This window comes from Fukomys damarensis, unplaced genomic scaffold (assembly GCF_012274545.1).
Source record: "Fukomys damarensis isolate Sample0158 unplaced genomic scaffold, DMR_v1.0_HiC HiC_scaffold_36, whole genome shotgun sequence".
NCBI lineage: Eukaryota > Metazoa > Chordata > Mammalia > Rodentia > Bathyergidae > Fukomys > Fukomys damarensis.
Window position 1 is genome coordinate 16,666,946 of NW_022900948.1, and position 12,617 is coordinate 16,679,562.

Consider the following 12,617-nt stretch of genomic DNA (forward strand, 5'->3'; position numbering starts at 1 on the left):
CTGACCCCTCTTTTTTTTTTATACTTTGCTGAGGCACATTCAAACCTGTGAAATGTTCAGAGAAGTAAATGTAAGCTATTGCTAAGAACAAAGCGGGGAAAGGAGATTCTGGTTAGCACACTGGGAAAACTGGCCATGTTGTGTACTTATGGGCCTGGCACTGCAGGACGAGTAACGGGAGCCCAGGTCGGGGCAGAGAAGACAGCAGACTTGGGTCCCAGGTTCTCCAGCTCTGCGTGTGACTTCAGACCAGCCTTCATCCCTGTCTGAGGACAAGGTGGGGCTGGCATTTGAAATCCAAGTCCCATGTCCAGGCCCCACCTCTTCTCACCTGTGCTCTCTGTGAAGTTCCCCAGATTGAGGATGTCATTGAGCTCCTGATAATGGTTCTGTTTAATGTAGGTGGTCTTTTCAGGTGTGTCCTGCAGCTGCATAGTGACTTCTTCCAAGTCCTTATCCAACTGGAAGACAAGGCCACAGCTTAGTTAGAGTCCTACCCAGCTCCTGCCCAGCCCCTACCCAGCACTAGCAGCTCAGCATCAGAACCACGCTGGACTCCTGCATCTTAGTGAGGAGATGCAGGAGGAGCTGTTGTTTTTGTTCAAGTAGCAGCCATGATGAGAGGGATCCAGTCTTGGCAATTATGTGACCCATGGAGGCTTGAGCCTTGATGAACAAGCTAAGCAAGCCCAGAGAGACAGGGCATCCAGGGAGGTGGGACATCCAGGGAGGTGGGGCACTGAGGGAGGACGGGGTGGGTGAAAAGCTCAGGCTGTGAAGTTGGACAGGCCTATGGGCAAACCCCAGGTGGCACTATACCGTGAGTCCCAATTTCTTTATCCATAGAATGGGTAAACATAGCTCCGACTTCATGAGGATGTTGTGAAGATGAAATGAGATGATACACGGGAAACTAGCCCTGCTACTACAGCAAAATAACTGTAATCATTATCCTAGGTCCCTAACGGGAACCTCAGTTTGGAGCTGGCCAGCCTCACGCTGTCACGAGCTCAGGCCAGGAGAGGTTCATCTGGATAAGTTAATCAGGTCAGGCCCAGCCATGCCCAGTTACCCAAAAATCAGGAGTAAGTCCTGGGCCATTTAGCTCCAGAGAAGCCTGGGAAATGCATGTTGGTGGGGAGCAGTGGTAGTTGGTTTGGGTAGTGAACATCTGGACCTTATAAACCATAAAGTGCTATTCTGATATCAGGAGCACAGCTATTGTTAAGTTTTCATGTGCAAGAGAAGATACTCTTTTTCTGGTGAGACTCAAATGGCAGGGCTAGGATCTACGGGTGGGAGTAACAAGGCCAGATTATGGTTCAATTCCAGGAAAAACAAACCAACGTTTTAGCATTTTTAGCAGTGGCTGGAGTTTCCTAAAGTGAGTGAATTCTTCGCTGGAATGTACAGTAGAGGTACAATGTCAAGGCACAGAGGCGTTGATCATAGAGTTCCAGCACTGAAATGGATTTGGCAGTGGGCTTGGAGGGATAGCAAGTTTTCCAGCTTTGCCCTAGAGGCTGGTAATGGGCCACCCCATTCTGCAGCAGGCATTTCAGGTGCACACATAACTGTGTTCTACTCCCAGCGGCCACAAAAAAGGATACCAGATCTAGCAAATAAAAGTACAGAATTCTCAGTCAAATATGAATTTCAGATAATAAGAAGTCCCTTTTTTTTCCAGTATGAGTGCATCCCAAATATTTTATGGGATATACTTATCCTGAAACTATAATTGGTTGTTTATATGAAATTCAAATTTTACTGGGCATCCTATATGTAATCCGGCAATCCTACCTCTCACCCCTTCACTGCAGCAAGAGGCTGCATTTCTTAGTCTCTGCCACTGAAGGTGCTGATGTAAGTTCTTGTTGGAGTGGCCGGATCAGACCCAAAATGTACGCAAATTTTTTGTGTCTTGCTTAAAAGGCAGTCTCTCATATGAACTTCCTGCTCTTCCCTTTCAGAGCCTGAGGAGAGGAAATGTTTTCTACCCAGCTCTACCTGGGGAGTGGCAGAAAACAGGAAGAACCTAGTTCAGCAAGGACCACGAGGACCTGTTGCCTCAGAACCATTAGGGGAAATGCTTTATTTGGGTCTCTTTATTTTAGATCCTTTTTGCTACTTCAGCTTAGCCACAGTCCTACCCAGCACTTTCCTTTGTTCTGTTCCTGGCCCCATCACTGACTTGGCACTCCCCTGTGAAAAGGACACACAGCCCACAGACAGCTGGTCTGGTCAGACCTGGACCCCGAGGGAAAATGAAGAGAAGGAGAGAATATGGGTTCCCCTCCCTGGAATAAGAAGTCCAGAATCTGGTTTGATATGGGCACAAAGGAATCTGGTTGTGGCCACTCTGGAGTATTCCAGAACCAGTTAAGGACGTTTAGGACAAGGATGAGATCTGCCACAGCACACCTCCCCCACCCCACCAACAGCCTCTTTCCTCTCCTCCTGCTGCACATCCTGTATATGTGGGGGGATCTAGGTGTGGACACTCTGGGAGCCCACAGATCCCCGTGAGTTTCTTTCTTTCTGAGGATGTCTTGAATCGGGCCTTGATGGACTCCAAGAACCTCGGCCAGGTGGGCAATAGACTCTTGTCAGATCTGAGGGACTGCTGCTTTAAGGACAGCAGGTGGGAGGAAAGTGATGGGAATGCTCCAAGGCTGTTTCAGAGAGGCCCAAGAGGAGGACGTACCTCTGTGATCTTCATCCGCAAGCGATGGTTTTCCGACTGCAGACCCTCGAGGCGGGATGTGCTTGCTTGATTCACACTGGTGACGGAGGTGGATGTTTTTGAGTCTTCTTTCTTCTGATTCCGAGTGATCTGGAGTCGCTTGTTCTGAGTTGCTGCATCTGGGTTTGTTCTTAAAGTGATGAGCTGAGGGAAAGAGGTGGTTTTGAAGAGAGAATCCTGAATCCCACCTCCCATCTCCCACTGCCTGCCTCCTGCAGGTCCTATACTGGAAGCAACAGGTCTCCCAGAAAGGATGCAGGCTGGGGAGTCAGGAGCCTGTGCCCAGGCCAGGCTCCACCACTGGCTTGGGTGTGACCTTGGGCAGGCCCTTTCCTCTTGCTGAGCCTCTGTATCTTTCCTGGCCAGAGGAGTAGGTATCCTGACCGATTCACCCACATCCTCAGCCATTGGGCACTCAAGCCAAGCTCTAGCACTGCCTTGCTCTGCCTTAGCCCTTTCTCTGTGTGGAAAATGACCTGGACAGCTGCAAGGACAGTGTGGTAGAGGAAAGTGAAGGCTTCTGTTAGAACCTTTAATAAGTTTTGTTGACAGGCTGGCTACTATCTCTGTCACTGGCAAAGACAGTTTTTTTAGCAGCTTAAAAAAAAAACCCCCACACTTATCTTACAATTTCTGTGCGTCAGAGCCTGGGCATGGTTTAGCTATATATAAAATATAAGACAGAAAGTTGCCACTTGACCCTGATTGTACATATTTATTCTAGAAACATTTCTGGTCCATGGCAGGCTCTGGCTGAGCACTGGAAAGTACGAGCTATGCAGGCCAAGGCCTCTGTCTGTCAGGACCTCACAGTCCAGAGGTACAGGGTGGAGATGAAGGAGGATGTAATCTTCACTGGGCCCGATGGGCAGTGTGCCCATCAGGTGCTGTGGCCTGGCTGGGTTCCGTGGAAGATCTGGAAATGTGTGTGTGTGTGTGTGTGTGTATGTGTGTGTGTGTGTGTTTATGAGAAGGGAACCTCAGGGCAAAGATATGGCAGATGTAAATGCAGGGAGGCCTGGGCTCCAGGCATGAGGAGGAAGGGCAGTTAGGGTGGTGGACAGGGTTCTCTGGGGGCCCTGGGGAAGCCCTGAGGTCTTGAAAGCAAGCCTAACATCAGGAACTCAGACATGGGACCAGAAGCGCAATGAGGGGCTACTGAGGGTGACGCAGCAGAGTGAAACAATCAGAGCTGGGCTTAGAGAACTGTGTGATATCTTTTACAGAATGGAGAGTGTCAAAGTGCAGGCAGGCAAATCATGGCACTGGTCTTGAGCTTGGGCAACTGCGGATAACTAGAGGAGAAAGGGTATATATGGCTGAGCTTACGAAGACAGCCTTTGGAATAGACTTGGACGGCTGAAGCCCAGCGGGATGGAGCCACCATGGGCAGCCGCTTTCCCTCACAGGCCCTGGGTGATCTCTCCTTCTTTCCTTTTCTGTAACAGATGCCCCGCAGTTGAATCAATAACTCCCTCACCTCTTCCTTTACCTTGAGACCCACTGAGGTCAGGCTTCCCTCTCGACACAAACCCTCACTACAGGGAAACCTAAAAGCCAAGGTCTCTGGTCACTCAGTCACTGATGTGTAGGGCGATGTTTTAAAAAGGTGGTCCTGAAGGTCAGACTTTCTGATAAATGGAAAATCTAAGTGGATATTAAAAATGGTTATTCCTTTTGACCTATCTTGAGGGAACAGTTAGAAAACAAGGAAAATGTGCAATGTAGGAAAAATATTCACTTATTAAAAAACCTGCAAACAACTGTAATGCTTATCAATAAAGGCCAAGTGGACATGTAAATTATGAATTCCCCCTCAGTGATGGTTATGAACGTGGAACAATGCAGAAGACAAAAACCTTAGATGAAAGAGGCAAACTACAAAACAATATAGTTTGTAGTTACTACAAACTAAAGTTACAGCCATATCTTAAAAAGCATCACCTCCTAGCTTTTAAAATACAGGAAGACTGGCAGGAAACATATGCAAAATAAATTGAAAAAAAATTAACAGTGAAAAACATCCAGGCAAACATTAACAGTTTTTGTTAATTTTGGGGTGATAGGATTGTGAGATTTCTGAAAATCTAACTCCTCTCTGCAGTTTCTAAACTTTCTAAAATGGTGAACTGTCACTGCTCTGGTTTGGACGGGTTGGGTGTGTCCCCCACAGGTTTATGGGTTCTCCGTGTGGTAGTGATGAGATGGTGAAACTTTAAGAGGTGGGGCCTGGTGAGAGGTCTTTAGGCTATTGGGGGGCTTGTCCTTGGAAGAGATTAAGGCAGTTCTCATGGTACCAAGTTAGGAGAGTGATTGTTACAAGAGTGAGCCATGCCCTGAATTGCTCTTTGGTGTTTTGTCTCAAAATCTGATCTCTTTCTCCTCCATTCACCCTGACTGTTGTGATACCATCTCCTATGAGATCCACACCAGAGCTTATCCAGTGCTGGCATCACACCTTTGACCCTCCAGAACTATGTTCTATATCAACCTATTTTCTCTATAAAGTTAGCCAGCCCCAGTTATTTTATTACAGTAACTGGAAAAGGAATAACACAGTCATCATCATAAGACAAGAATGCATAAAACTATCAGAAAGAAATCCTAACAGCGCCCTTGCAACGAGAGGCCAAAGAGCTGGTACCTTTGGCACAAACACCAGGCAGAGAGTGATGGTGCTGCAGAAGATGATGACCAGGGCCACGATGCAGAACTGCACATTGGGCTGGTCCCGAGTCAGGAAAGAGACGGCAGCTCCGATGATGCACATGATTCCCACGTTGTAGACGCTCATCCCAATGTACTTGCTGTCATTGAGGGCAGGGATGCTGACGTTACGGGTCTCCCAAGCTAAGAAACAACCGAACAACTGAAACGGTGAACAGAAAAGGGGAGATCAGCATTACCAAGTGGTGGCACACACTCGCTGCTCCAAAAAGCTGCTGCATGGAGGGCTGCTCAGAAGTAGGGGACAGGGGAGGCAGGCTGGGGGCTTTCTTGCCAGCCAAGTCTCCTAGATGTCACCATCTGTCTCCAGTCCTGGTCCTGGGTTGTATCCCACAAAGGAAAAGCAGGCTGGGTGGGAGGAGGGTGTCTGCTTCTCCTTCACTCTCACATGGTGCATACACAGACCCACCAGAGGACAGTGGGAAGGTATAGTGGGAAGATGCTATATGACCTTGACGACTTCCTCTCGCTCTTTAGAGGACACTGACCCAGAGAAGATGGGGGTTATGCAAAGCCTGAGATGCCAACCTTCTGCCAGGGAGTTAATGTATCCTCCTGGGCTGATGGGCCATCCAACCTGTGCGAATTTCCACCAGTCACAAAACATGGGCGGATCTGGGACCTGGGAATTGGCTGCAAATATCTGAAGAGTGCCCCGATGACAGGAGGAAACAGAGAGTAAGGTGCTCTTAGACCTTCGAGGGGATTTGGGGGCATGGTTTACACTGAGTATGTTTCACCTGACGATAAGGAAGAACTTTCTAACAAAGTAACCCATCTGTAGTGGGTAGAATGGTGGCCCTACAGATATGTCCACATTCTGATCCCTACAAACTGTGAATGTGACCTTATTGGGCAAAGGTGTCTTTGCCGGTTCAGTTAAGGATCTTGACATGAAATCACCCTGAAATGGACAGATGGTTCCTAAATCTACTGGCAAGGATCTGGAGAGAACTACAGGGAGATTAGAGCTATGTGGTAACAAGTCAAGAGATGCCTGCAGCCATCTTCACTGGAAGACGCTGGAAGAGTTCTCCCTCAAACTTTTAGAGGGAACACAACTTTACCTTGATTTTGGCCTCCTGGCACCCAGAACTGTGAAATAATAAATTTATGTGTTTTTTTAGGCTAATCTGTAGTGATGGTTTCTTACAGTGGCAGAGGGAAACTAATATGCCAACCTCAGATGGCACAGGTTGCTTTGAAAGTGATGAGTTCCCATCACTAGAGCTGTGGAAACAGGCAGTGAATGCACACTGCTTGGGGATGCTCAGGTGGGCGGGGGGTGGGACTACAGGGTTGTTCATGCTCTTTCCAGCTTGATTCTACGCTTCCAGATTAGAAAGGGTAGGACCAGGGGCATGGATGTGATTTCAGCCGTAAACCCTGAGGTCCAGGAAGGCTTGGATTGTTCCTTGCTTACATTGTAAACGGTAAAGCATGTGTGCTGTCAAATGCAGCTTTTATTGATGTAACCCAGAAGAAGGCATTCACTGGAGGAGATATGCTCATCTCCAACTACTTCTGGAGTAGGTGGGAAAAGATAATGAATGATGAAAACATGGCAGATAAATCCAGTTTAAAGGCATCAGTGATTCACCATAATCTAATTTCATGGAGTCTCAGAATCAAGGAACATGGAGGCTGGCAGGGTTGTGGAGGGAGTCTAATTTTATTCTGTTTATTCAACAAGGGCAGGGTGAAGCTCAAGGCATCAATTCAGCACGCTTCCTGTGACAAACAGCTCATCCTTAGTCCTTTGCATGGAACTGAAGTCTGCTTTGTGGCAAAACTACGCCTTTCCCATCAGGTCTGGGCTACCCGTCCCTGACAGCTCTTCCAGGTTTTCGGTGATTACGTTTCCTGTGTGTGTCCTCATCTGAGTCCAGGACCTTTTACCAGTCTCCCACCTGCTGGATCTCCTCTGGGCACCTCCTTTGGACACTTGTAGGCTAACTACCCTGAGGGGTCCACACTGCAGTCCAATGGTCCTGCTGCTCCCATGGGAGGTGCGAAAGACCTTTTCGGAAACCACGAGAGAGTCTCAGCTGGGGTGAAGTGAGGGAAAATCTGCCTAGGGTACCCTGACACATGCTCTTTGGTGTGGGCCCTTGAAGGACACAGGGTCATCACTAACAGTTCTGGGAAGCCGCAGGAGGAGAGAACGTACTTAGGCAGCACAAGAAATTCCACTTTTCTCTAACCTTATCATTACTCTCTAAGTGGGGGAATGGTTTACACTGGCTGCAGGAGAGGAGACTGAATGGTTCACCTGGACTAAGGTTAGGTAGGGCTGACCTTCCAAGTCCTTCCTGTGTAGTGTAGTCTTGCATTTTAACAGATGACTACAGAGAAAAGAGCTGGGTTGAGGTTGGCGATTACTGGGTAGGCTTTGGCAAATCATTTAACTTCTTGGAGTCTTACTTTCTTATCCATAAAATGGATGGGGTTCTCTGTTCACTTCCCATGGATTTAGGGATGACCCAGTGAAATGTGGGATGGAAATACCTGTCGGAAGTCAACAGACTGCTGTTCCTGGGAGCAGGATGTGACACTTGTGAGGTTTCAGGGTTACTTTCTATTACGATCTTGACTTAGCCACTTACTAGCTGAGTGATCTTGGGCAACATACCAAGCTTCAGAGCCCTCACCCGGGGAATGGGGCTATTATATGTACCTATCTCATAGGGTTGGTGTAGGACCTAAAAAGGCACATGAAAGAAACTGGCCCTGGCAGAGAGTAAGTACTTAATCATGGGCACTCTGTTTATTTTTATGTTGATAGAAGCCCCTAGGAAAAGAGGACCGACAGAGAAGTGACCCCCCACCTCTGCCTCCTGCCATGCACCCACCATGAGAAGTCCTTTGTAGGCGTACACGATGCCGAGCCAGATGGTCATGTGGGTGTTCTCACAGTGCTCCAGGAGTGGGCGGATGGAGATATCCCGGCCTGCTGGGTCCGGCTGTGCAGAGAGCAAACAGAAATTGCAGGGGTGGGATGGGAACCATACAGCAGCTGGGCCCCTATCGAAGGGTGCTTTTCCCTCCCATGAGTCACAGCAAGTGCCACCTCCTTGAAGACTTTTCACTCCCACCTTGTATTCCCATGGTGTGGGGCCTGGGTCCCATTAACATTGGATGCCTTCTGCTTGTTAGTTGTAATTCAACCCTGCACTCCAGTTCTGCGTTCTTCACGCCTATCCAATTTGAGCCAGAGCTCCTGAGGGTAAGGACTGGGTTAGCTTTGTGTCCCGAAGACCTAGCACATGATCTGGTGCAGAGCACACATCTGTGAGGTTTTTTTAAAAAGACTAAGAGACCTAGGTGCAAAGTTAGGTCTGGAGGTCCTTAGGTATCTCTTTGGTTAACTTGGGCAGCTGGAAATGAGAGAATATATTGGCACAGTCAAGGATGGGGCCTACCAAGCCCTTATAAGGAGTCCTCGTCCACCACCTCCATTGTGGAAGCAGTGGTGTCAACCATGTTATGTACCACATGACACATCCTGGGCCTGAGCTGACTGGAGAAGAGGTAGTCACCTGACTCCCGGCAGCCAATCCTGAGGCTTACAAAAGATCTACCATGTTTCGAGTACTAAGTGCTCTGCCCAAAGAGGGGTGATGCAGGGCATTCTAGCCAAGCATATTTTTCCCCTCTCAGGAATTTAACTGGGAAACTCTGGGAAAGAACCAGCCAAATGGTGGCAAGAGCAGAAAATACCCCAGAGAATGAAACCATAACTACTGGTTTTCCAAACCATTTGAGAGAAAGTTACAGATATCCTAACCCTTGACTCTTAAAATATCTCAGCACATTATTACTTCCTAAGAATGAGATTTTTCTCATATATTCACATATACTTACCAAACACTGGAATTTTAACACTGATAACAGTATATAGTACTATCTAATATACTAGCCATTTTCAAATTTTACCAATTGGTCCGTTAATATCCTTTAAGGCATATGTGATTTTTCCAAAGCAGGATCCCTTCTAGAACCATGCACTGAATTTACCTGTGTGACTTCCTGGTCTCCTTTAGTTTCAAACGATTCCTCCATGTAGTTTGGTCATTCATGCCATTGAAATTCCTAAAGAATTTTGGTCAGTTACTTTGTAGCATGCTCCTCAATTTGGGATGGCCTGACTGTGCTGTCATGATTCAATGCACATTACGCATTCTTGGCAGAATCTGACATAAGTAATGTCCTTGTCTGTTCACTGCTTCGCCTCAGGGCCACTTGGTGGCATTCTGTCCCATTACTGGTGATGTTAAATGTGATGAGTGGATTGAGGTGCTATCTGCCAGGGCTCCCTGCTTGGAAAGTACTATTTTCCCTTTGTAATTAATAAGCAATCTGTAGGAGCTACTTTGGGGGTGGATGTGTAACACCCCCGCCCCCACCAGTAACTCAGGGCTTTACTGTCCACTGATGATTCCTACTTGAGTCGCATTACTCTGGAAGCTGCAAAATGGTGATTTTCTAGCTCTGTCCTTCCATTTGAATACTTAACTTTCCACTGCAAACAAGAGCTTTCTTTTCCTCCCACTGATTTACAGACTCAGAGGCTCCTTTTTAATTCAATGTTTTAGAGTCCACTGCTATCATTATTCTTTGTTTGTTTGTTTGTTTGTTTTTGAGACAGGGTCTCAATACGTAGTTAAGTGTGACCTCGAACTCACTATGTAGCCCAGGCTGGTCTCAACTCACAGTGATCCTCCTCTCTCAGCCTCCCAAGTGCTGGGATTACAGGCGTGCGCCACCACGCCAGGCTGCTACCATTATTCTTGATGCTCAGGTGTCCCCAAATTTGAGCAGTGGAGAAGTCTTTCATATTGCCTCCTATATTTCCCCCACATGTGCCTATAATTTTTGGAGCATTTTCTTACTTCTTGGCACAAAATGTTTCATACTCTTTTTGTAGTTTCCTTTCTCCAGCATTGGAATTAGCTGTTTCTCTGAGGAGTCCTAGTTGTTTTGGGTGGATAATGGTGTTTTTAGAAACCAAGGGGTAGGTACTTAATGTACCCAGTTTCTAAGGTGTTGTTACTTCTGGGCCCTTTTCATCTATGTATTTATCTACCTACCTACCTATAATTTATCTGTAATATCTCTGTTCTTATCTATCTATCTATCTATCTATCATCTATCTATCTATCTATCTGTATTTAAAATTACACCACATATATTGCTTGCCTTTTTTCATTCCATATTTGCATCTCTTTTCTGCCACAATGAGATCCCTGGCTTTCACCAACATCAAAATATTTACATATCTGCTCAACCCTATAAAATACTTACAGAATTGATACACAGATATTCTATCAATGACAAACATACTAAGTTGGAAATTTCTCTGCAAATCTGTTTGCTTTTGGAATAGGTCCCACAGAGGGCATATTGTCAAAGAGCTGCATTTAGGATGCTGTATCCTGCTGGAGTTACTCTGTTCAGGCCTGATAGGAGCGTGTGGGCATCCCAGGTCAATCACTGGGAAGAGTATTTTGATCAGGTCCACAGGTACAGAAGGCCAGCCTTAGCCAGGTTGGGGCTAGACACCTTGTATTTTGGCCTTGCTTTCTAGGTCCTGCCTTTGAGGCAGTAACTCTTGGGCTTTTGGGGGCAAGGGAAAAAGGAGCAGGGACAGCTGGGAGGTGTATGGCCTGTGGGCTCAGGCCACTTTGTAAACAGAGCATCCAGCTGCATGCTGTGTCAGGCTTGATTTCCCGTTAGCTATCCCAAGTCATAGAAACCCTTAGCTCAACCTCTTTGGGTCCAAAGGAATTGAGTCCACACTTGGGCTAGGGAACAGGAGGATCCCCTGGGGCCTTTACACTGGGGGACAACGCCATATGGGAACGTGATCTTTAGAAACCAAAGTCTGGCCTAGAGATTTCAGGCTACACTGGCCTGGGCTAGAGATTTCCTCTCCACTGCTATCCAAATCCTTCCCAGGAGCCAGGCTGTATTTTGCTGAGGGAAATGAAGGAAATGGGAGATTCCTGACATTCATTCATTGTTTAATTAAGGAACAGAATGGACTTGGTCCTAAGGTAAATAGTAACTCAGTGTCAGAATCCATGTTTCTCCAACACCTGATAACCACACAGACATCAGAATGCAGCAGCACTGGCCCACTCGGTCACACATGAGTAGCAAACCCATTAATGATTTTATGTGTTGTTCTACAGTGAAAGGCAGTAATTTATGACGGACTCGGATCTTCCGTGTAGAGAGCACCATTGCTGTCATACACCATTGTTCAAAATGAAAACTCTATACACAGGAACCTGACAATAGTTGTCTGGCTTATATACTCTTATGACAGGGAGCCCCTTTCCTCTGGCTCATGGTGAAATACCTTCTCCTGGACCTTTACCTATTGAAGTCTGCCTTCCCTCTGAGGCTTCCCAGGAAACCTCTGAGCTAGCTAGGGGGGAAGATCTGCTGAGAAGGGACATAGCACCCACGTTTTCCTCCTTGAAATAACCCCTGTCCTGCAGCCTGAAGAGTTTACCACTGATCTGTAGGGCTAGAATTGAGCTCAGTTTTCAGGTATCAGCAACCTGCCTGCCCCTACTCCAGGTCTCCTTAGCCCTCAAAATATGTCTTCCACCAGTGACACAGAAGTTACACGTGCCCTAACAGCCCAATTGCCCATCAACTGGAGACTGGATAAAGAAGATGCGTGTGTGTGTGTGTGTGTGTGTGTGTGTGTGTGTGTTTAAAGAAAATGGAGTACTACTCAGCCATAAAAAGTGAGAAACTAGAGACATTATAGCTAAGTGGATGCACATTGAGGACATACTCTTAAATGAAATTAATAGGATGCACATGTATAAATACTGAATAGTTTCTCTGGTGTGATAAACTAAAAGTGTAAATAGGATCCAAATGTAAAATTGATATTGCATAATAGGAAGAAAAGGTCTAAAGGTGTAGGGGAAGTGGGAGGGGTAGGGGAAAGGTAAGAAGGGAAAAGGAAAAATAAGAGAAAAGGAAAAAAATGGAAACAAAGTCTTTGTAAATAGAGGAGGGTGCAGGGGATGAAGGGAGGCTAGGGGAATGGGGAAAAAATAAGAACCAAGATCTGTCATGTAAAGGTACAAGATCCCAACGATGAATGGAACTGTACTGTACACCT

General features: G+C 46.7%; 1 protein-coding gene across 1 annotated transcript in view; it reads right to left on the reverse strand.

Annotated features, from left to right (window-relative positions):
* The window catches only part of Gabbr2 (gamma-aminobutyric acid type B receptor subunit 2), a 364,313-nt gene that overhangs the window by 7,752 nt on the left and 343,944 nt on the right, over positions 1-12,617 (reverse strand). The window contains exons 14-17 of the mRNA XM_010614387.3: positions 8,323-8,433; positions 5,388-5,612; positions 2,705-2,887; positions 332-461 (exon numbers count right to left, since the gene is read on the reverse strand). Coding sequence (XP_010612689.1) covers positions 332-461; positions 2,705-2,887; positions 5,388-5,612; positions 8,323-8,433 — 649 coding nt within the window. The remainder of the gene's footprint in view (positions 1-331; positions 462-2,704; positions 2,888-5,387; positions 5,613-8,322; positions 8,434-12,617) is intronic.